Source organism: Rhamphochromis sp. 'chilingali' (genome assembly GCF_963969265.1).
Source record: "Rhamphochromis sp. 'chilingali' genome assembly, chromosome: 8".
In the NCBI taxonomy this organism is placed as follows: Eukaryota; Metazoa; Chordata; class Actinopteri; order Cichliformes; family Cichlidae; genus Rhamphochromis; species Rhamphochromis sp. 'chilingali'.
In genome coordinates this window covers 23,269,833-23,294,598 of record NC_137935.1, presented here as the reverse complement: position 1 = coordinate 23,294,598, position 24,766 = coordinate 23,269,833, and the positions used below count along the sequence as shown (strand labels likewise).

Genomic DNA, 24,766 nt, shown 5'->3' with positions numbered 1-24,766 from the left:
ACAGAAACTCATTTTTAATAGGTCAAAAAGCAGACTGTTGACATTTTCAGGCAAATACACTTAAACTTGGTGAAAGTTGCAATATAAAAATAGATCCTGGTATTATTCCTGTTAGGAATTGAAATGATTCATACAGTATCTTTACTGGAGGCTCTAACACATCAAAATGTGAAATACAAAAGCAGGTGTGAATACACCTATTTATGAATTACAACAGGGGGGGAAAAACAGTTTGCGATACTTCAAAGGAATGTGGGCACACTGAATTCTTGGTCGAAATAAAGTAAAACTATCAGAGCGGCTTTTCTGTTTGTTTTCCAGAGATGAACTTCCAAATTGGATATACACCAAAAATTTCTTGTATCTCGTTCAAACACGTTCTTAAATATCCAAATGTGACAGGAACACATTTCTCAGCATCAAACACACAAGGCACCGATGAGTGACGCTTTGGTCATCCTCATCTTGAACTACAGCAGCAAAAGCAGTCCGTCCTCCCAAATATTTAAATAAAGCAGCGCTATTGCACAAAAAAGTCTCATTGGTCAACATGTGGAGTCCTTAAAGTGCAACACTGAGCACGTTTCCTCAGTCCCTTTTAAAGGCAAATAACCTTATGTGGATTTTTCTCACGATGCTAATGATTTACAGTACTGTAAAAAAACAAAAAAAAAAAAAAAAACGAAGGCTTTCCACAGCACGTACCTTCATCTGTTGACTGAACTCTGCACCTCACAGTTACACTACATTTGAGTGTTTTAAAAGCATATGGACACATTTTAACTGGTCTCACTTAGTTGCTGTGACTTCTACAAAATTATGAACAGGACGAAGGCCTCTGAGGGAGCAGGTCAAACAATGTAGCAGCTCCTTTGAAAGGCATGTCCATAATTAAGAACTCAAATTAAAGGTCAATTAAACACCTACACGCATTGTCTCTCTCACACGAACACAATCAGACCCACACAATTTACACATAAATAAATAAATAGCTAGAGCAGTACTGGCTAGTCTTGATGTTTTCGAAAGGTGTGGCTGTTCCCTGAACACAAGTTAAGTATCTGATGCCACTAAGCCTCGACTGCTGAAGCTGAACGGTGCAGCAGATACGTGACAGAGACACTGTCTTACTGCAAGTTTGCGCACAACAAAAGCAGCTGTTACTCAGAATGTGAAACCAGACGGTTCACCTCTGATGTTACAAGTCGCTGTAGAGGAATGTTGTTTCAGTACACCGTCTGCTTTCTTTGATGTCCACTCGATTTCCACAACCGAGCAGAAGGACCGCTGTGCATCGTAAGCTTTTTGGTGACGGGTTTATTGTGTGTGTGTTTATTTTCCCTCCCATCAGCAGATGTTAAAGAAGCGCATTAAAGAAGCATGAAATACTAATAAAACACTGGAACAGAGATTAGCTGAAGTTCGTCTTGCGCAGATTTTTGTTGGGTATTTCTATGGCACTGACTTGTAAAGGCCAGGAGCCGCTCATGATGCCGGCCTGTATGGCCACGCCGGTGACCACAGCCAGGTCAGGGTCCACTGATGTGTTGGGCTCCTTTCCAAAGTACTCACTAATTAGCCTCCTAATTCGCGGGATCCTGGTGGAGCCTCCAACCAAAACGATCTCATCCACCTCCTCCTTGTCCAAGTGACCCTCAGCTAACACGGTCTCCACAGGTGCCAGAATCTTCTGGAAGAGGTCCTCATTGAGCTCCTCGAAAAGCGTGCGAGTGATTACGGCCTGGAAGAGAACTGGAGGCGGAGTGGAGCTGTCTAAGCTGTCGAGAGTGCGAAGGTGCAGGGGCACCCGGATGGTTACGCTAGGTTGGAGGGTCAGGTTGAGCTTGGCAGCTTCTACAGCCTGCCGGAGATGGTGGATGTCCTCCTTGAGGGTGGGTGGGACTCCAAACTCCTGCCGGACTCGCTCTGTTGTGTACTGGAGCAACCTCTGGCTGAAGTCCTGACCTCCCAAATTATTATTGCCTGAAAGCAAACAAACAAAAGAGCCCTTTAACATTATAGACTGATAGTATAGAGGTACAGTATACACAATACAACACTGTCACAATACAGAGTATATCAAAAAGAGTAAGTGCTTTCATTCTGCAGCCATTCACGAGTAATGATTGAAACAGATGGGATTTTTGAGTATCAAGTGGTTGCCAGTAGGAATCCTGTTCTGCAGAAATACAACAAGATTACATTCAGCAGACAGCCAGTTGAGTCAAGTCCCCTTGAGTTGTGCTCATCGCCAAAGACTCAACCAGACTGTCTGCATTTAGAAATGATACAATTATTTGCAAACCTTTAACATTCTCAAAGTGATTGCAGTCCGTCCAAGTCAGACTGCAACTGTTTTGCAGAAAGGTTGCCTCCTATCAGACAACCTGTGCAACTGCCTTTTGTTCAAAAGTGGTCAGGAATGTGCAACACCCAAAAAATGTAGTCGCCACAAGTTATAATATGTCGTAGAATGTGAAAATATTCAATATAATCACCAGGCAGCCACCAATTTCTTTGTAGACATAAACAAGTTGCTGTCCTATTTTTAATTGAGTGGCTGAGCTGTTAACTTGCTTTGAACAAGTAGGTAGATTTGTCAAAGCTAGTTGGATAGTTTTTAACACATTCGAGTGGACTGCATGTAAGTTTGCTTGGCTAACATCATCTCAGGAGTGCACGAGGTGAGCCCTCTTGTTTACAGTCTTCCCAAATTCTTTTCATTTATTTAATAAAATGTTGAATATGGATGTCCCTGTATCAATACAATGTCGCCATACAAAATACCGCAATACTATGCTGTATCGATGCCCCATCCCACCCCCACCCCCCACCCCACCCTTAGCGTAACGTTTCTCTGAGGTGACACCACAACAACAGTGACACAGTACTCCTGTAATCTTACCTAACACCACTTTGAACCACAAGATGCAGTAAGTCACTTATTTGGTAGTCAGAAGAGCAGCAGCTATGCAGCTTTTTAAAAATAAACACACAAACATGAGGTCATTTAGCATGCAAGGCATATTTCAAAGACGAAGACCACTGCTGAGCAAAAGAAAAAAAGACTTGTCGCAGTTTTGCCAGAAAACATCTTGATGATCCCCAAGACTTTTGGAAAAATACTCTGTGGACTAACAAGACAAAAGCTGAACTTTTTGAAGGGTGCGTGTCCCATTACATCTGACGTAAAAGTAACACACAATTTCAGAAAAGGAACATAACGCCAACAGTAAAATATGGTGGTGGTAGTTTGATGGTCTGGGACTGTTTTGCTGCCTCAGAAGCCTGGTAGACTTGCTGTGGTAAATGGGACCATGAATTCTGTTGTCTACCAAAACATCCTGTCCAGCCACCTGTTCATGACCTCAAACTGAAACATGCTTGCGTTCTGCAGCAGGACAATGACTCAAATCACACCAACAAGTCCACTTCTGAATGGCTTAAGAAAAACAAAATGAAGACTTTGGAGTGGCCTAGTCAAAGTCCTGACCTGAATCTGATTGAGATGCTGTGGCATGATCTTAAAAAGATGGTTCATGCTCAAAAACCCACCAATGTGACTGAATTACAACAATTCTGCAAAGATGAGTGGGCCAGAATTCCTCCACAGCGCTGTAAAAGACGCCTAATTGCAGTTGTTGCTGCTAAGGGTGGCCCATCCAGTTATTAGGTTAGGGTGGAATCACTTTTACACAAAGGTCCAAGTAGGTTTGTATTTTTTCCTCGTTAATAACAAACACCTTCATTTAGAAACTGCATTTTTTTGTTTACTTGTCTCATCTTTGTCTAATATTTACATTTGTTTGATGACTGCTGAAACTGTTGAACCAAGTGTGAAATAAATAAATAAATGAAATGATCAGAAACTTAAGTGTGACAAACATAAAAAAAGGTTCTAGAGTATATAGAAGCATGTAACGTTGCTTGTTTGTTACCATGGTGTTTTAAAATTATATTCTACAGTCAGGAATGGTGGGGTTTATCGAGAGGCAGGGTACACCCTGGAAAGGGTCGCTAGTCTATCGCAACTTTATTACAACTATACCAAACTTTTATTTCTGGAGCTGTGAAGCACATTACCTGCCATTGCCCTAGTGAGGAACATGCCTCCCTGTTTGCTGAGTAAAGACACATCCAAAGTCCCTCCTCCCAAGTCCACTACCAGCACGTTAAACACGTCCACCTTGTGCAGGCCGTAGGCCATTGCTGCAGCCGTGGGCTCGTTGATCACACGTAAGACTGCCAAGCCTGGAAGACAGCGAAGGAAGAGTTAGCGTGCACACACTTCTAACATTAATGTGGGGTACGAGTTGTTTTTAATGATGCCTGAGAAGAAGCGCTGTAATGGATTCAAAGACTGGGTAAAGCTCTCTGTAAACCCAGTTTAATTATGTGCAGTCTTGAGACTCATTAGTAAACTGACCAGCAAGGTTAGCAGCCCTCGCTGTGTAGTCCCTCTGCCTCTCATCAAACTCTGCAGGCACTGAGATGACGGCCTGCTGCACCACCACACCCAGCTGTCGCTCAGCCATCTTCCTCAGCTTCAGCAGCAGCCTGGAGCCGATGAACTCTGGGGTAACGGTGAAGGTGTGGTTGGTGGAGATCACAAACTCTGCACTGCCCTTGTTGTTTATCACCTATGGCAAGAGAAGGATGAGAGGATGCTTTTTTTTTAAAGTGTGGATCTAATATCACTGCATACACATAGTTAGGAAAGGTGGCTAGATTGGTTGCCTGTCTGAGCTGAAAACTTTCCAAACCCAGCCCAGGATGACCCACCTTGAACGGGTACCTAGCGCTCTCCTTCTCTAGGACCTCTGGCTCAAAAATCTTCCCGATGAACCTTTTGGCATCGTAGATGGTGTTTTGGGGGTTGATGTCAGCTAGGTCCACGGCTTCGTGTCCGGCCAGCACCGCGGTGGTGGTGAAAGAGACCGCGCTAGGGATGCTCTTCCTCCCCTCTTCATCCGCTATCACCTCCACCTCCCCGCTGCCCGGGTGGAAGACCCCCACGGAGCAGAAGGTGGTGCCCAAGTCCAAACCGATCACCTTGGGTTTTGGGGGAGGCAGGTACTGCTGACCCAGGTAGCCAGCCAAGAACAGGGCCAGAATCACCGAACCTGTGGGACGGTAACAGCACGCGCATCACAGGTGGACCAAACCATTATTAGCTCATGAATTAGCACCCTAAAACGGCTATGCTTCTACTCACCAATCATGGAGATTTCTCCAGCCATCGTCACAAGCCGTTACGAAGTCAACGGACGCTTAAAATTCACAAAAAATGTATTAAAAGCTGTGTCGAAACCGTGTCCGGCTTTTGACAACTGGATGACGACAAACGGGAAATTTTCAGTTCACCAACAAAATACACGTCAACTTTGCACGGCTCGTGGGGAATGCTGGGTAATGTAGTTTACGTCGTTTACGCAAACGCTACCAGAAACCCAGAAATCGGCCGCTTTGTACTACAAATCCCATATAGCTAGCAACGCCAACCGCAAAGGGAGCATTTTGAAACGTATGCACGAGGTTAACCAATCAGGGAAAGGCGAAACAATTATTTTTTTTATTTATAAATTACTAATTAAATAAATTAGTCAATCGATACAAACATGAATAAATAAAAGTAAAATATAATAAATTAATTATTAACTAAATATTATTATTATTATTAGTAGTAGTAGTATTAGCAATAGTACTATTAAAAGTAGACCTTAATTTAATCAGAATCAGAATCAGAAAGGGTTTTATTGCCAAATGTTGAGCAGGTTTACAACATTAGGAAATTGCTGCGGTGCTTCAGTGCAAACATACTGTCATAAATTAAGCTAAAATAGACATGAAAATAAAAATAAGCATAAGAATTAAAAGTGCTAAGTAGATAGATATGAGTGCAGGTGGTGATCAGTGCCAAACATGGAATGATGCAGTGAACACAGTGTAGGGTCATGTGTTAGTGGTAATTAAGCTAAATTCATGTAGAGGTGCAATCCGTGTGTACAGATGTACTTGTGGACTTGGCTCTATCAGAGACTGTACTCTTGTATTACTTAGAGTCTTTAAATAAACACAAACCACATATTTAACTCTATTTTTAAAATGCTTTATTTACAAAAAGTTTTGAAAATAAATGAATGCTCCTTTTCACAGGAATGCTCACACACAGGCTCTCTCACACACAATCTCATTCAAATGCACTTTCAGAAAAAAGTATACTTGTCAATCTGTAGAGTATGCATTACAGACAAGATCTGAATATACAAACAGCTGTTAAATCACAGGAAAGGAAAGTAGACCGAAAGTTAAACAGAGATCAGACGTAACAAGAAAGGTCAAAATGATGCAGCTGTGATAAATAAAAGCTTTACACGCAAAAACAATTCAAGATTTAGAATGCAATAAATACAAATGACATTAATGTGACAAAATTTTGGCAACTTACTGCCAAAACTCAATGCCTATACCTATCATAGTGATAAAGTGACAAAAAGATAATATGAAGTTAAGAATATTGTCTCTTCTTTGTATATGCTAAAGCTTCCACATTAGAAAGCTTTAGCATATACAAAGCAAATTGTATCCCTTGTTCCCTCACTGGAACAAGGGATACAATTGTGACATTTTCAGAAAGTTATGGAATGAGTCTTTTAAAACCATTTTCATCAAAGTCATAAGAAAATGTGCAACTTAAACTCTGATCAAAGTATACAAATGACAAACATGTGCTTTAGGACTCCACGGCGTCTGTGACGGGCTCTGTGTCCTCCTTGCTGTCTGAACACTCTGACGGGATGAAGCAGCCCGAGTCTCTGGGACAGTCGCTGTCTTCCTCCTGCAGACTGTGGGAAGATTTGAGCTCCTCCGCATCCCTGACATCATCACCTGCAGCCACAAACCAAACTGAATTCAATTAAATGTCATAATATTCAAATCTGTACTACTTTGCAGAATTGAAGCCATATTTAGATGCGGAAGGGTGACACCGTTTAATTTTAATATGATTTATTGCGATGATAGCGACGCATTATCGCAAATGTTGCTTATTGGTGTCAGACCAGAGGATGTTCTGGTGAGTTGTCACATGACCCAAATACATATGATTTGAAGCAGGAAACTCTAGAAGAAAATATGTCACCTAATTTTTTTTCCTGTAAACTGCAAAAATATTCTTCCTCATTGTTTTTTAAACTCACTAACAGAAGCCGCTAATCCGACTAATCTAGCTCAGCTTGATTAAATTACTGGTGTCTAATGTGAGCTTGGCAGGGTCACGCTGCAGCAGCTGCCATCTGTTTAGTTTCACTGTCAACCAAGCCGAGCTAAAAAAGAAATTACACTGACATTTACTTTGACTTTGTGTTTTTCCACTGTCATATTGGATTGTTTTGGAAAGTTTTGCTTTCATTCATGCAGGGATTTCTGATAATCAGTCAGACTGCTTCCAGACTTCAGATTACAGGAACACCTTCTGTCATGTTAAGCACTTTCTATCTAAGTAACAGGAAGTCACCAATAAGCTTCTCACAGTGTGCATGATGTATTTCTATTCTCTACGGCACAAATGTCTCAGCCTTTACCTGTTTCTACCCACATATTTACAGAGTGAACCCTTTTTTTATTGTCCCACAGAAATAAAGTGACAGAATTACACTTCCATTCATTTTATATTTATGGTAAATATAAAATATTTTTCTTAATTTAAAAAAGAGAGTTTTTATTTAATACAGTCTTTACCTTATCTTGCTGTTTGTTTGAATGCTCACTTCTGATTGGCAAATGAGTAAATTCTACCATGTTTTAACCATAATCAAACAAAGCAGCTCCACATGCTGCTTAAAAGACTTTAGGGATGTAATTGTATTTAATTACTGGACAAAGATTTTGCTGTCTGTACAGACACACACACACAGAGTTATTATTTACTCAGAAAATGTAACTCTCATGACTGCTGGTTAAAAGACGAGAGCCAATTGTACAGTTTTTATTCTTTGTTTTATGGTTGCTGGGACGGGTTACAGACAGGAAATAAAGGGTAGGACTGGAAACAAAGGTTTAGGTTTTTATGTATTTTTCTATTATGTTAAAAGCATTTAGTTTGTGTATAATAAAATGTGCTATTAAATAAAATTGTGATTGACAATAAGTGAGGTAGCTATTAGCTTCTTTAATATACAGTCTCTGTGAAGACTGTATTGTATTTACAGCTGCTTCACATTCAGTGTGGTGTTACTTTCAGGCTTAACATAACACCGATTGAGCCTGCTAACAAAAATTGTTAGTCTCATTTGCTGACTCCTGCATCTCTGCTGCGAGCCAGTCTGTGCAGCCCACTTCTGAATACTGAAACCTTCATGAGAGGATCTTTATTTTTATTTTTCAGAATGTTCATTTTTCAGGAGTGAACTCTTATGAAGCAGTATCTCCCTTGACTAAGTGCTGCATATTGTTACTTGTTAGCATTAGAACCAGTCACAATGATTGCTCGGTGTGTTTCTGACCTTCTGTGTAGTGGTATTCAGCAGCAGTGAGTAGCTTCTGTCTGTGCTCTGGGTCTTTGACGTTCAGCTCTATAAGATGTTTCTCCTGCAGGTGCATCAGGGACTCCACTGTTTCATAGCCATTTAGCATCAGTGCAGAAGCATATTCCTAAAACAAGAGCAACCACCGACTGTAAAACTAAAGCACAAATCTTTAAATGTTTTGCTGTCATGACTAAGTCTTTGAAAACTTTGTGATTCGTCCCCTAAACTAAGACAAAAGACCCCAGGTGAGCAGATCTGGTCCTCACCTCCAGATTCAAGCGTTCCAGTAACTCCAGCAGTGTTTTAGGTCGAGGTCTTTTGCACAGCTTCTGCTGTCTGATTTTGGGAGTCTCCTCTTCTTCTTCTTTCTCCACCAAAACGTCGACATAGATGAACTTGAAGTTGCCCACTTTGTTGTTGAGCATGCCTGTCCAAATGCCCATTGGAGGCTTACTGATGATGTTGATGATGTCACCAACCTTGGAAAAAAAAATCTATTAAAAGATGGTTGAGACTGCTTCATTGTTACTGCAGATGTTTCCCTGTCTAAGTACAGCCATGTCCATGTAAAGCGTGGACATGGAGAGTTACCTTGAGTTTGAGGGAGTCCGTGTCATATGGACTGGGAACAAAATCCGTGTGGACTCGAGCTCGGCCACAGAACTGTCCGTGATACGAGCCGTCCTCCTCCAGCCTCAGACTGTCTCTCTGACCAGAGCCATTGGACTCACTGGTCACACCACCTGAACCCACAAACACAACACAGCACAGGAGGATTACACACTCATCTAAGTGTATTACTGGTTAACACCACACATTTATTCACTATGTCTGGGTGTGCATTATGAGCAGATACTTACTGGAGGAGCTCTGGCCACTGTAAAGACTCTCCAAGGAGTTGCTTGTCTGTGTGGAGTTTTTCTCAGCTGGAGGGCTGCTTTCTGTCTCTGCATCTGGCTCTTTGTCTGTGTCATCGCCCTGAAGGAAAGAAAAAAAAACGACAAGGCCCACGGTTTTAAAAGGCAGCAACGTTACATAAACAGATAAACAGGGACGGAGTGTGCACAATTAGGCAGACTATTCGAACGACTCCATGTAAAAGTGGAGGTGGAGGTGTAGGCTATGAAATTTCCAAAGCTAATCAAAACATCTTATCTTTCAATCGCTGTTTGAGAAAAACACAGATACTGCAGGAAGACACTTTTCGATGCAGATGACAGCAAACAGTCATCTAAATATCGCCAACAACCGCGTCACAGTTTGAGGATGTGGTTTCAGAGGAGATGAAAGTGATAAACAGAGCAGGTTTGCAGTAAGTGATGTCCGTGGCCTCGAATTTGTTGCACGCTGAGGGACTTTTTGATCACTTGCGCACAAATTCTTTAGAATAAAACAGCGCTGGAGAACTAAAGCATTAATGTGTGTATGTGAACGGTCAAAAACCTTATCAGAGTGCTCGGTTAATTGATGTAAAAGTGTGTGTGAGTGATTCAGCGACTCACTGTCTCCTCGGATAAAGACTTGGCATGTTTTTTGCCCATTTTTCTGCGCATGGTCAGTGAAATCTCCTTCATCTTCTTCCGGAGTCCAGCTGAGTTGTTTGGGTCTGAACTTTCACATTCTTCTGTGACCTGTGTGAAGAAACATGGTTTAGTACAAACTGAACGGGGATATTAAGGAATACGACCTAAAATAAAAACAAACAAAAACAAAACACCAACTCTTTTTCTTTTCTACAATTCTACAATTATATTTAGTATTGACAACATGTTTTTCTGTTCTCAAAAAATCCAGTGTGTCGCTTTCAGTCCGCTTTTTAATGTATGAGTGAAAAACCTGCATTAAGTATGGCAGTCTCATGCATCGGTTACACTATTATTGCTATTGAAGTAAATTTTGCTGACATCAGGGTTACAAAAGTGAAAAACAAGCACATCTACAAACCATAGCGGTTCCATTTTCCTTCGGTTTGGCCTGTGATGAGTGATGTCTGAGACCTTCAAATTTGCCAAAGCTTGTGGAGCGCTGTGGGGAAGGGTAAAAAGAGATGTCACACAAAGACGGCTAAACAACGTCTGAATAGCACAATCGTGCTGTGACCCGAGATTTCACAGGCCAAATATAATCAGTTTTTCTTTTAACAGTCTTAAAACATCTAGGACAAGACAAAAACCAACAAGAAAAGAAAAAAAACCCTTCCTTTAAAATCTACGATTTTAAGTCAAGTACACACTAAATGAGAGCTTGTGTTTTAAACTTAAACGAATACACAAGTACGTTGATAAAACCAGTTTACCCTCAGCGCACTGGTGACACGACAAGTCGTTGCTGCTCTGGCTCAATTTTAATTCTTTCAGTCCCCCCCCCCCCCCCCCCCGGGTTTTCATAAAACTAATAGTCAGCCTAATCTCTCCCAAGCCTCCATCATCTCCCCAGCACAGCACCAAAAATAATCATATAAATGAATAATCCCTGGAAATCCTGGTTAAATATGAGCTCCATACTCCTAGACAGCCCTGTGCAGACTGATTTAATGCAGCTCTGAGTGCACTCTCTGACTGAAAATACACTGGCAGAAATCAAGGTTTTATTTTAAAGACTTTCTTCACCATTTAAAAAATGAACTGTGACATATTCTCCAAAAACATCGCGCTGCTTCCAGCAGACTGTAGTTTTTAATTCAATAATTGGTGATGTTAGATTGAGCCTCATCTTCTACAAATTTGTAACGGAGTCGATGTCACAAGTGAAATTTGGACCCTGAAGCTTTGATCATAATTATTTTCACCCACCTTTGGTTTGCTCCTTGCTTTGTCTGACACATTAGATGCAGCCCTCTGTAACATTTTCTAACTCCTTTTTTTTTCTTTCAAGGTGTTAGTCGGATCTTAGTCCTTTGCTCTTGTCTTTGCTGTACTCCTCTACAGAGAAGTGTTAACTGACACACAGATTATCTGTCTGATGGGCTGGCTGGCTCACTTCCTTAGAACGCACAGGATGTGAGGCAATTCACACTGTTTCTTTCAGTGCAGCTCTGAAAGGGGAAAAATACGAATGCTTATGTGTGCATTTTGTGGCCGGCTCAGCGAAACAACTAGAACCACTTCCAGGAATAGCGGCACTTCAGTTTTATAAATGTGGCATTTGCTTGTTCAAACATCTGTCTTGTATCTGCTACTCGTCTTTTAGACGCTGATGGTGAGCCACACCACCATGTTGGTCTGTAACTGTGCATAAGTATGCCACAATCATATACATGTAGCCACTCAACTCAGGTTCAATTATCCAATGAGGCTAAAAGCTTCACAGTGAAAGCTATTTTATGTAGTTCAGGAATAAAAAGAAGACAAAACCTCTTTTGTTTAATTCAATTCTTCTTTCAATATACCTCAAATTTTCCCTTTTATCAGCAATGGGGAACTCTGTTGCGGTAAATGATGCTGGAGTAATTATTCTTCTGAGTTCATTTCCTAATGTGGGGCAGAACGCTTTTGAGGAAGTGTGGATTTATGACAGAGGAACAGCTGAAAGTGGCAACTTTGGTGTGTCGAAATACCTTCCGGTCGACCTCCCCTCTCGGTGTGGAACTGAGGGTTTTTTGGCTTTATGTCTTTTTGGATACACTAAAACAAGTCACCCTTTTTCTAAAATCGGTGACGAATGATAAAAGTTACAAAACTCTTATCTACAAACACACCCACACACTCATAGTGTTTCCACTGAATCAGAAAAGGTGAGGGAGTTTTTAGCCTCCACAGGATTCCACCTTGCCTCTCTCATGTCGCCACATTGGGGATTTGCCATGTTTACACTGCGGTCGGTTGTGGAAAAGGGAATTCTGCAGACCTAAACCTCAGTCTAATCCTGCTGCTTGCAATCAACAACAACAACAAAAGAAACTCATTTTGTTCTAGATCAAGATTTTAAATTTCTTACTTTAGTGGTTTCCTGTCTGATTTAAAAAAAAAAATCCACCCTATCTTCATTGAAATATTTTGTTGAGATACAGTTTTATGCCAAAAGTATATCAAAACTGTTCTGACATGCATTGTGTGCACTGTTAGTTCTGCAGAGCTAATGTTAACTTCCCCAGTGACAAAACAAGAAATAAGCAAATTCAGAGGAAATTAAATTAAAACCACTTCACTTGATTGTTTTCTTTTCTTATCACTATCTCACGGGAAGTTCGTAAAAGGACAAGATAGAGTCTTAACACCCTGCGCCATCTCTGTTTATAGTCCTCTGGGGATTTATTCTCTGTTAAATGACTTTCTGACTCTAAGAACGAATGACACCACAGATCCATGGGGATTTTGTAATCTCTGCACTGGATGGTTGTTTTCATCAGACAATTTTCTCCCTAGTCATCCTGGGCTTTGACAACTGTTTTTGCGTAACACATGGCTCACACGCCACACGTGCTCACCGAGTATCGCTTAGAGTCTAAAGCTTTGAGAGATGTCATGTGCGTGCAAATGTGTACTCCGTTGCGTGATGTTAGCAATGAGCTGCGCAATGAGGAAAATCCACAAAGTCATCAATTTCCACACCTACATCTCAATGTTCAACCAATATTAGCATCTGTAGGAGACGTTTTTAAAGAAAATGCAAAATGTTCTGTATGGGAGGAGGCTGGGTACATGTCAATAGCGCTGACATAGTGACCAGAATTAATTCTCATAGACCACAAAATGTCATCAGCAAGGCACCTAATTGGTCTTAAATGCATTCGACTGCATTTGACAAACCACAGACAACTATCTTGAGTGACAAGACAGATATGAATCCTACAGCTGATCACATGTCCACCACAAAACCCTCAGCTCAGCGTCATCCAGTCAGCCTGGGTCGAAAGGCAGCTGAAACACTCAGAGGAAGTTCTCTTGGGACAACCAATCTGCTGAGTACCTTGAAAAACTGTTGCCATTTTTAGTTCACTGCTCTTTAGTTCAGTCTCAGTACTGTGTGGCAATCAGCATGAAACTTACATTTGGTTCGGACAGGTCCACATCAGTGATAGATCGCGGCACCCTTGGGGGAATCTCAGGTTTACAGTCCTGCTTCAAGCAACCATCCTGGGCCACTACCTGCCGGTGCTCCTGTCTTCCTTCCCACTCCTTCACGTGCGCCGTGATGAAGTCATGGGAGTAGACGCGATACTCTGTTAGAGGCCTGCGGCAGGTGTGCTGTACGGTCCCCCAGGCTAGACTGCTGTCAGCAGGGTTACTCCACCGCTGGTGGTGGGTGGGCGTCGCTCCACCGGGAAGGCTGGCCATGTCAGTGCATCGGCCTGGGGTTGTGTTCTCCTGAGAGGGGAGGGTGGAGAATTTACCCGGGTAGGGCCTCCTGTCTGATCTGTACGGCACTTCGGGAAAGTGGTGTCCCATCTGTGGGCTCATCATGCCAGGTGGGGAGCACACTGAGAGAGGGGACAAGAAAAAAAGTGACTTACAGTCAACAATTCTCACCATTCTCAAACTGGGATCAGACTCAAGTGTAACTTTATTTAACTTAGATGATGCAATGATTTGCTGTTTAACCCTCATCAGAGTTAAACTGAACTGGAAATGACTTAGTCAAATGAGACAGTTCACTGTGAGGATCACTTTACATGTCGAAGCAGTACCGAAAAGAGAGGAGGAAACAGGAGGTTGGCCAAACAGAGTATGTGTAGTATGTCCTTGGCTTTTGTAACCCTCACATCCTGAACCGCTGTGGCCCTCTGAGAGGTGTGAGGATGCCGCAGACACGTAATTTGAAGGTGCTGCAACTCTTAAAAGCAGAAGTAGAATTTAAAGTTGATTACTTTTTTAAAGGGCATTAACTGGAGTTGCCACATAACTGTAGCTGTTCTGCTATTTTGAGCCAAAATCTTTCTTAGTCATAGAGTCATAGAAATTCTAGAAACGTCAGGAAGGACAAAGGCAAGATTTAAAAATAACAATATCATTTAAAAAAAAAAACTCTTTTACTATTGTAAAGTTGTAAGCAATGTTTCTGATCTTTGTTTTAAGGCAGCGGGGTGTAGGTGAAGGTTAGAGTAAATGCTGAAAAACTGAATTTTATTCACTAGTGTTTTAAATAGGTTCAGGAAGAGACTGTGGTTTGGTTTAAAATGCAACAAGTTAGGAGCAACGTCACTATTGTTACAACAGGTCACAGTGGCGACACTAAAGGATGTCCGGTGCACTATCAGTGACTTTGACTAAACAGTTAAAGTTGACCCTCTGGGAATGAAAACAGCAGCAAGAATGAAACCTGTTCTACAAAACCACAAAAACCTTTGGTCATGATTAAGAGATACACGAAGTGTTAGATGTTTTCACATCATCATAATGCAAGTATTACTTTTATCAGCTATGATGTCAATGCATAAAACACTATATTAAATGTTAAAGTTGTCATTTAGTGTGCGCTTGCCTCATTTACTCATTCACACACACTCACACTGCAATGAATGCATCCTGAGCAGCTCAGGGTTCAGTAGCCTGTCTTGCTCAAGGATACTTTAGCATGCAGACATGGATTGAACCACCAATCTTCCGACATGTAATTTGTACCGTGAATACATTTTAAATTTACTGATGATTACTAGACATTAATTCTTTTGTATTAAATATACTATAGTGCTTTACACGTTTGCGTAACGAGCTAAAGATACCTGGTTTGATTCTAGAAGGAGACACAAAGCCATTTGGGGTTGTGTCCGGTCTAAAATATTAAACAGCTGATTGCTGTGTTAACCACTGTGAATAAAGGTGCAACCAAGAGTTTGAAATGATGGTTAATGTTGGTGAAAGCTCCTACCTCTGGAGCTGTTTGCTTTCTTTGTCCCTTCTTTCCCACTTTTCCCGCCTGCTTTCTTGCTGTTTTTGGGGTTTCTCCTGACAGCTGCTTTGGACTCTGTTGCCACTCCGTTGGCATGGACACTCTGAAAAGATAAACAAATGCACACACACTCACCATTTAAACACTTTCATTCCAGAACCTCTAATATCCCACACCCCTTAACATTGATTCATTGTGTGTGACCTTCTGGCAGGGAGTGTTTAACAGGCTTGATGAGAGCAATGGAAAATTTAGGGGGTTAAGTTTAGATTCTTTCAGCTGGTCCACTGACTTCTAGTTTAGATCTGTGAGGAGACAGATAGCAAGGGTGCCTGCTCTCTGTTAGAGGGGAGAGCTGTGCAGGACTACTACAAACAGGCAGAGTTGAATGGGTGAGGAAAATCTCATTACCATTAATAGTAATGAGATTCAATTAACAAAGGATAACAGGATTGCAAGATTTGTAAACATTATAAGTCTTTGCAGATATGCGCTCAGCGATCATGTGACAATGTCAGTGTTGTCATAATGTGTTTTGAGGAAGGAAAAATGCTGCTGAACCGGTTTTGGCAAGCTATGCTTTGTTTTCTTTTAACTATGATGGCAATAGGTAGATTGGCCACTGAGAAACCTGGCATGAGGCCTTTAAACCTTTCTAAGCACGCACGCACACACAGAGTTTTCACATCCCTCTCTGCCATGTGGTCCAGAGATTACACAGAGAGGTGCACCCCTCTTTGAACCATCTGCACTGTATTAAAACCCAATCAGCATTTGTGCTAAAAGATTGTGCCATTTGGGCCAGCGGTAGCTCTCAGCAAGTCACATCAGGTGGTGGTGTCGGTGCTGTTAAATGCTCTGCTGTGGTGTGTCGAAGGTGCTCAAACATGATGCTGGCACAGATTTATCAGCCTTTTGGGAGCAATAAACTTCAGAGTAGGCATTAAAACCAGCCAACCAAATGAACAAAATGGTCTTAAAACCTAAAACCAAACTGATACCGCTGTGGTACCCACAAAGATCTGAATGCATTGCATGACTGAAACATGTCTGCAGAGAGGGTTTTGAGTGAAACAGTCTAAAAGTGAAACTACTCTTCTAACCTGGCTTGAGGTCTGTTTCTCCTTTTTCTTGGTGCCAGAATGATGACTTCCTTTCCCACCTCTGGTTTCTGTCCTGTGTTTCGTCTTTCGCATCTCTGCAACAACACAATGTGTACACCTGAGGACTTTTTAAGGAATTTGCCTCAATGATTAGCAAATCTTAGAATTAAATTAAACATTCTCTCACTTGTTGTTTTCGACATCATTGCATATTGTCCCGACCAATGTTAAACATAAGGCCTGGGGACCAGAGTCAGGCCCTAAAATGACTCCAATCTGGCCCACTGGACATCTTTGGAATTTCGCTACATTTTACAGCTTGTCCTGCTGACAGAGACCTCCCTCCATTGCTGTTCATACTACACCAAAGTAACTAAATAATAGGTAAACAATTGAATGATCTACTATAGAAACTCTCCAAAAAGAACTGGGTATTTCCATTAACAGTCTGGACAAATGAGCATCCAGAACCTTTTCTCTATTTGTATTCATTTATTTCCTAAAACCCAAGCACAGAGAGTTGTGCTGACAGCATTTTTTCCATTTACTGCATCAGCATTTCTTTTTCATGTAGACAAATTGAGACAGTTTGCTAAAATTGCACTTCTTCTTCTTATATTAAGAGATCTCAGGGTTTAGATTAAATGGGCTGATAAATTACTTTATACTAACAGAAAGGCGAATTTCAATGGTCCCGCCCATTTAAGATCACAGTGGCCGATAGTCTGGGGTCATTTTTTAATGCTGAATTGGGTTCGAAATCCCCACCCTGCCTTTGAGCGTCCTGCTGGGACTCCAGATGAGTGCTGGCATAAACTTTAGATGAGCTTAGCCTCTTTATTTCCTGCTTACCTTCATTGTGATTGTTGGCGATGTGAACTAAATCTTCTCTGCTCCTGGCATGCTGCCACACTGCAGTATTACAGCCGGGAGTGTCTGCCGTGGAGAGAGACGAGCGTTGGAGGTTTTAAAGCGAAAAGTTGGAGTGAATGGAAGCCACTGATAGTAAAATCATTATCAGCATTATGAGACACGGACATAAAGCCTGGTAGCTCGCTGGAAGTTTGAATATAAATAATATTAGAAGCTTCCAAAATACACATTTATTTCATCGCAGTCTACCTCAGGGTTTGTGAAAGGGAGTCAGGGCTGTAACACATGTTGTAAACAGTCATTATGCACAAGTTACACTTTAGCACTAATAAAAAGTGAAGTTTAGAAATTGTTATACTCACCTAGTGTTTCATTATCTGATGCAGATTTGGATATATGTGTCCTAAAAGTAAAATAACAAAGAAATATTTCATTATCTTGGATTATTATTTTTATTTAAAACAAATTAGACATTATTATTTTCTTCACAACACAAAGTAAAGAGCCTGGGACTTCAAAAAGGCAACTATGGAGCACATAAACCACAAAACATGACCACAAGACTGCAGACTCATGCTGTGCAGATGTCCACTGTGTTAAATCTTTCTTTGCGTTTACAGCGTCAACAAAGTTGTACGTTGTCCAAAGAAAGGCCAAGGGAGTAAAAGGTGTTGACCTTGAATCCGCTTAGTCCAGCTAGCCCAAAGCCGTAATCTGCCTTCTGCTGGCCCAACAGTGTGAAGGGTCCTTCTTCTCAAAATACAGTTCTCTGTCAACAAAGCTGAACAATTTATAGATTTTTTTGGTTCCTATTGTGTCTTACGGACGTCAATCCCTCTTCTTTAAGCGCAGCATTCCAATTTATTCTGCTCTGCTGCAGGAAGGATTTACAGTATTAACCCACAGCGAAAATAAACAGGGAGCCTTTCAAGCCATATTATTACTCAATGGGAAAGCTCTGTCACTGGCAGGGCAGCTTTATGCTTTCTGCACGCTCGACCAACAAAAGAAAGAGAAATAAGGCCACAGCACGCACTAGACGAACAGAAGCCTTAATTCCTTCCAGGATTACTTGATGTTTTTAATACAATTTTCCTGTCCGTTCGAAGCGGAGTGACATACATAATATGTGGAGATAGAGCAGATTGAGCTTCGAGCTTAAAGCATTGTAATGTGGGGCATATAGGACGATCTTAACATTCTTGAGTAATTTACGTCTGAGCTCACCTTCTTTTCTTCTTGTTCGAGTTGGCTCTCTGCGTCTGAGGCATCTCCTGAAAGAAAACAAAGCATTTAAGGCTGTCTGTACTAAATGAGCAACTTGCCACATTCAACAAAATCCTCCAGCTGATTCATGTAGAGATTCACTGAAACTGAACATTTGGCCTCGCCTCAGAGGCAGCTGTCAACTGGCTCTGCTCATCATTTAATAATCAGCTTTATTTTTTTTAGGTTCAATCTGGTTACATGTCACAGCTCCTCAAGGCCGTGACCCCATACAATCTGGTCATGATTGTTCACAAGCCCGCACCGCTCACAGTCTGTACAACATGCTTCAATGTACGAGATTTTCATGACACACACCATGGATATAGATCTTCCAGAGCCTCGCCACTTTGTGCCATCATTCAGCAAGACTGCCGGGCTGCAGGAGCGGCTGCACGAGCGGCTGGAGGAGCGGCTCGGGACAGGCTGTGGTGGGCCGTCGCTGGAGCTCTGCACCGCCTCGTACAGGCTGTCCATAGATCCCTCCTGATGCCCAGTGGACAGACAAAAAGACACACAGTTGTTAGAGGGCTGCAGTTTGGCAGCCGGATATGAAATTCATCTGTTTCCATCCATGTTTCCAGCACATAAATCTGCATTTCATTGTAATCAGATGCAAAATATGAAAATTGTAGTTATGAGGATTTGATATGACTGCAGGGAAATGTCACCAATGCTGCTCCAAAGCTCCTTTAAATTTGCTTGTCAACCATGGATGAGGGAATTTCGACAGAACTGATTTCAGCGTGGATTAAATTTTGTTTGATTCGTTGGGATTCCTTCTAGGAACGCATAACCAATTTCTCTCGTCAGCTCATCTTGACTGTACTGTGACGTCTCATCGGTGTACATGATAAAAGATAGTGCAGAGTATTGATTTTGTATTCTTTCTCTACTCAACCATTCCTGGTTAAACCAAACCACAAAATTCTTAATGAGTGGTCTGAGACAGAACTGGAGTCCTCCATCTTTTAGAAAATCAATCCCTGACTCATATGACTGTGGGCCAATAACAGGTCTTTACAGAGTACTCAAAATGTAAGATGTAGTGCAAAATGGTTTAAACAAAAAGCTTCCAAATGAAGTGTAAGTTCCTGTATTTGCAGGGGAACAAGTGTGTATTTTGAGATGCTGCTGCTTTGCTGCTGTGTTTGTTTTTTCTCTTTTCTAGATTTCTACCTGGGTTAACGGGCAGCACGAAAACTTGCTGTATGTGCTATTTGAGCAGAGTGGTTAAAAGGTGCGACATCCGTTAGAGATTCTAGGCAATGATGAATCAGTCTGATCATTTGTAAACATCCCCAACATCTGTGCAGAGACAAGTTTAAAGTATCCAACCCACATGTCACATCCCCACGTGCAGCATGACAGCTGCAGGAGCATCTGAGGTACCCATGTGTATATTGTGCACACGTGTGTATTCCTGCTTCTTATCTTAGCTTTTGTGGCTTCATTAATAAACACTTTTAACAGCACTTGTAGGCATAAAGAAATTAGTCAGTAATACATAAACCAGGGCTTCAAAATACATACTGTAATAAAAGAACTGCTGTGAAATGTTGCTTAAAACTTTATGGCAAACAAAGCTTAAAGTTTTCAGACAAAGGAAGATAAGAAGACAAGGTCGGTGTCAGGAGGACTTGTCTAATGATCAAACTTTCTGCAGCAGGTTATCAATGATCTATTTACCGAGAAGATGTAGCAGCAACCATTCTCATTAGATTAGTGCCGCGCTTTAGCATCATGTTTTGCTTCTTTGTAGGAAAACTGCGATTAAAAACCTAGATAGACACTCTGTAGCTTCCCACACATTTAGGTATGCATAGTGTGTTATTTATTGATCTTCACGATATATTTCTTGTGGCTAACCTCAGATTTGCAACTCAAGTTTCTCTTTTACTCTGCGACTCACACACAGACTGTTCTGTAAAGAAGACAAATGCATGCATCTTACCAGAGAAAAGCAGAAAAGGTTCATGTTGGCTGCGAGGTCTCGGGTTCAGTTTGCTTTGGTGCGTCAGATGGAGGACAAACAGCGAGCCGAGTGAAAGCCAGAGGCTGAAAGACACAACAGCTCAGTCTGAGGCCAGCCTCGGTCGCCTGCTGTCTTCTCAGATTAATACCACAGTGAAATCCCTCCACTAATCCAATAGATGGCCCACCATTACTCTAGCAGCTAAAGCAGGATTCACTCTTGACAACAAGCCCACTATTGGTGGATCAGCAGACTCTGTCTTTGTTTTGATTCTTTTCTTTTTTTTCCAGTAGGGAAGCAGCGAGCAGCCATGTTATTTATTTATTCTGACCTAAGTGAAATTACAAAAACAAAAATTTACAGGTAAATTTCCTCATTAAAGGCAACTTAGGAAGACTTAAGACTAAAAAGTCTTTTGCCTAAATAATATTATCAATCATAAATATTAATCAATAATTATGAGGATCACTGGTAAAATCAAGGTAAAATTAATCATTCCATTAAGAACAATTGACTAGAGATGACATTAGTTTTTGAGATCAATAATATATGAATGTATAAGCAGCGTTTTCATGCGTTTTATTGGAAAAGTCATTTTCTTATATCCACTTTACTCCAGCGGTGCACATTGTATACACTGGACTGATCATAAAGGTCATGGTTTAAATCTGGGCACACTGAGCTGATTAACGGAGTGCAAGAATAAACATCTGGACCTGCTGGGGTAATCTTTAAAACATATATTTAAAAAAAACAAACATATCCTGTGATTCTGAGGCAACACACAAAAACCCAGATTCAACACTTTTTATTGTTATTATGCAAACTGAGGCATTAATCTCTGCCATGATGCAAGGTAAGTAGTGGAATTTCAATACTTTCTGTCATCATCATCTATAGCTTTAAGTGCTAAGATGTGTTCCTCCTTACATCAGTGGGAATTTAATGTAGGTTTTATATCTATCTGTAACGCTGTAATCAGTTAGCATTAATACAAAATTGAAACCAAATGTAGTAGTAATGTAGTAATTAACCACCTGCATCTTTATACTAGTCAAATTACACAGGCCCATAAACAGATTGTTTACATAAAGTTACATCAAATACTACTTACGGTATGCTGTCATGGATGTGCTTTAAGTATATGTAAGCTGTGCTTTAATGTAGCAGTTGGAGTAGTTTTGAAGTTGCAGTTTATTTTTCACAGTTATGGGGAGATTATTTAAATACATGTGCATTGTATGTGTTAAAATCTGAACTTGAAGGTAATAAATGTAGTGAGGTAAAACAATGTGTATATCTGTGCTTGGCTTAACAAGTTAGGAATTTAAAGACAGCATAGCAAAAGGGAATGTAATGTGTGGAAAAAAATGCACTTGAAAGGAGACTGTTCATCTGTGACAACCATGCCCTCAGGCAGGTTTTTAGACAATAAAACAAACACTACACTGAGCGCGCTGCACACAATTTCTCACGTGCTCAGTAACAGCTCTTTCCTGTGTGGGCAACAGCTGCAGGCAAGTATTTTTCCACAGCTTTGAAATATTTAAAGTAACTTTTTGACAAACCACAATAAATGTAGGAAAGTTTTCACATATCAGTTTGTGGTGAGGCACAAAAAATATAAGGTTATTTTTGCATGCAATGCATTTCTTCTTGTTGTTTTTTGTTACCTAGAGACTAATCGATCATCTCTCTGGAGTGGTTCAAAGCGCACTAAGTTGTAACACATGAAGTGTGAAGTTGGTGCTCTTTTAATCCACAAATCATACTGTCTGAGCTCCTCTAATGCAGAGCAGAAAACAGCTGGAGAGATTAAAAAATATGACCTATATTTTCACAAACATGAAAATAAAAGAAGTACTTCAAAGAAAACGACGTGATGCTGAAATGTATTTTGCTGCCTTTCAGCTCATTTCGATTAGTCATGTCACTGTTGTCTTCTAGTGTCAGATGTTGTGGTGGTTATGCCTTTTGCACAGCAAGGTAAGCGTAATAATAATAAGTCCTAAATGAACCACATAATCACTTCGTGGCTGACTTCAGCCAACCTCCCATGATTTAATGAGCCTCTTTAAAATGGCCTTCTAGTCTGTATACAGTTCTGCAGTATTTTTATCTCTCCATCAACAAAACAATGCACAGTGCAGCAGTGCATTGTTTCTGAGAACAAGTCTGGCCTGTTGCATACTGTGGGTTCTTAACAACAACAGGTGTGACATATCTGAAAACAAAGCAGGATGCGTGAATGCTGCTAGGCGAGTGACCTGTGCCAACCACAAGTGTGACTGTGTTTACATGCATGTAAAAAAAAAAGGATTAAATGAAAAATCTTAAATCATTTGAGCATCGAATCATTATAGACCTCATGTTGAACCATTAAAAAGAGATGTTCGTTTTATGGTCCGTGGTTATCAGCTCAGTTTCACCTCACCCAAACGAAACCAGTGAGGGAGTCTTACAGTGGCCACATGGGGCCGTGTGAAAATGTATGAAGATTTTAATGTGTGAAACAGGCAAGACACTTGTGCCCTGTAAGAAAAGACAGCTGGAACAAATAGATTAAGACAACAGCTTTTAATGGTTTTTTTTTTTTTTTTTGCAGTTTAAAAAAATAGTCCAACTTTTATTACAGTGGAGATAGACAGTGACCCACATAGCATTGCTTATTGCTCTGACCCACTAAGTCACTCAGGAAAGGATTAAGAGGGTGTGGGTGTGTTTCGCCCTGTTTCCCACATCTATTCATTAAGAAAAACAAAAAAATACAAGAAAATCCATGACCGTAATCACCAGTCATGTATTTGGGATCATAATGAATGAGAGCAAGTCAAACTCTAATCAAGTGTGCGTGATTTTGATAGATTCCGTTTGGGTAAATAAACAAATGACATTGCATTCAGATTAATGTAATTTCATTTTTTTCATTGTATTTGATTAAGCAGAAAGTGAAAGTGAACGGGAGGGGTGCTTCAGGCCTAGCACAAATCCTCTCTGCAACAGGTTGTGAAATAGTCCTCAGCACAGAACTCCTCACATGATCGAGAAATTCTGTCACCTGTTTAAAAATAAAAAATAAAAATACAATCACTATACCATCACACCATTGTTGGAATTGTATTATTTTACATGATATATGAGCGCACATATTAGATCATGAACATGAGAACAAACAAAATGAAAGTAGAAAACAAATCCTACGCACCATTCAGGCTGGTTTTACAGTACTGCGCTGACAGTGGACAAACTGTCTCTGTCTTACAGCTTGTGTCATTTTCATCCACACAGATGTAGCAATTGAGAGTGAGCACTAATTAAAAAAAAGGATAAAATCCATCAAAACATGTTACAATACTAAGACAACAGCCTTCATCTCAGTCAGGAAGTCCAGGTGTAATCAAATGATTCCCTCAGATCAAACCTATTTTCTAGCCCAATCAGAAGTTTGCTTTTAAAATGGAATATAAGCTAGAATGACAAGGCCTCACCTTGGGTGCTACACAGCAGCACGAAGAGCAGCGTAAGCAGCAGGACCTTCATGTTGTCAGATGGTATGTGGATAATCCTCCCGCTCAGGTACTTTTATACTAAAACACCACATACCAAACTACAACTCAGTCATGCACTTCCTTGTGATAAATGTGCCAGTAAATTATGTCTAATGTTTTTGTTTCAACTCTTTTGTCTCAAAGAAGAAGAAAGCGAAAGACTTTTTACAGTAACAGATTAACGTGGATTTTTTTTTTTTTTTTGCAGCGTGTATAAGAGCTCCTAAAGTCTAGTTCAACCTGCTACTATGAATTATTATCAGTGTTGCTATATTTACCTTTCGATTTCTCTGATGAGATCTGTGATTAGTTTTGATCTATCTATTTGTATTTCAAAACACATATCCCACATCGAGAGAACACCTTTTCAGTTTTGTCCTTGTTTTCTTATCACCCAGTGCTCAAGGTAACTCTGCAGTGCATTCATACTATGAAATGAGAGCACACTATTTGGGGGTCATTTTCTAAAGATTATTTTTAAAATCAATTTCTTTACTGGACTTTTTATCGTTCAGCTTTCAGCCTGTTCAGTTTAATCATGTCAACTGCTTTGTAAGGCTTTTTGAACGGTTAACACAAGAGTGATGTGAGCAAAACGCGAGTCAACATACAATAAATAACATTTATGATATGTAACAGACAATA

General features: G+C 40.6%; 2 protein-coding genes and 1 long non-coding RNA gene across 3 annotated transcripts; all 3 read right to left on the bottom strand.

The window, feature by feature from the left end:
- Positions 1–653: 653 nt before the first annotated feature.
- Positions 654–5,383, bottom strand: hspa13 (heat shock protein 70 family, member 13). The gene is made up of 5 exons (XM_080888125.1): positions 5,216–5,383; positions 4,783–5,123; positions 4,427–4,640; positions 4,084–4,251; positions 654–1,983 (listed from the first exon to the last, which is right to left on the bottom strand). Exons 1-5 carry the CDS (start codon positions 5,238–5,240, stop codon positions 1,412–1,414), a joined length of 1,320 nt encoding a protein of 439 aa, XP_080744251.1. The 5' UTR covers positions 5,241–5,383; the 3' UTR covers positions 654–1,411.
- A 717-nt stretch (positions 5,384–6,100) lies between these two features.
- On the bottom strand, positions 6,101–20,683 carry samsn1a (SAM domain, SH3 domain and nuclear localisation signals 1a). Its single transcript, XM_080889366.1, has 15 exons — positions 20,553–20,683; positions 18,917–19,084; positions 18,560–18,606; positions 17,695–17,735; positions 17,312–17,395; positions 16,460–16,554; positions 15,336–15,459; positions 13,517–13,947; positions 10,473–10,553; positions 10,031–10,159; positions 9,389–9,506; positions 9,120–9,271; positions 8,795–9,007; positions 8,505–8,652; positions 6,101–6,888 (listed from the first exon to the last, which is right to left on the bottom strand). Exons 1-15 carry the CDS (start codon positions 20,574–20,576, stop codon positions 6,734–6,736), a joined length of 2,010 nt encoding a protein of 669 aa, XP_080745492.1. The 5' UTR covers positions 20,577–20,683; the 3' UTR covers positions 6,101–6,733.
- Positions 20,684–23,180: 2,497 nt separating this feature from the next.
- LOC308400946 lies at positions 23,181–24,113 on the bottom strand. The gene is made up of 3 exons (XR_013972452.1): positions 24,062–24,113; positions 23,779–23,883; positions 23,181–23,631 (listed from the first exon to the last, which is right to left on the bottom strand). It is a non-coding gene; the product is annotated as an uncharacterized lncRNA (long non-coding RNA).
- Positions 24,114–24,766: the final 653 nt, after the last annotated feature.

Bases quoted from the DNA above. Each gene is read 5' to 3' on its own strand.
- samsn1a (XM_080889366.1), bottom strand. From the start codon at position 20,576: ATGAACCTTTTCTGCTTTTCTCTG. The intron at 15,460-16,459 runs GTTAGAAGAGTA...TTATCTTTTCAG, and splicing joins AGAAACAGACCTCAAGCCAG to AGTGTCCATGCCAACGGAGT. The intron at 9,008-9,119 runs GTAACTCTCCAT...TTTTTTTCCAAG, and splicing joins CGGACTCCCTCAAACTCAAG to GTTGGTGACATCATCAACAT.
- hspa13 (XM_080888125.1), bottom strand. From the start codon at position 5,240: ATGGCTGGAGAAATCTCCATGATTG. The intron at 4,641-4,782 runs GTGGGTCATCCT...CTCTTGCCATAG, and splicing joins GCGCTAGGTACCCGTTCAAG to GTGATAAACAACAAGGGCAG. The intron at 1,984-4,083 runs GTAATGTGCTTC...GTTTGCTTTCAG, and splicing joins CCTCACTAGGGCAATGGCAG to GCAATAATAATTTGGGAGGT.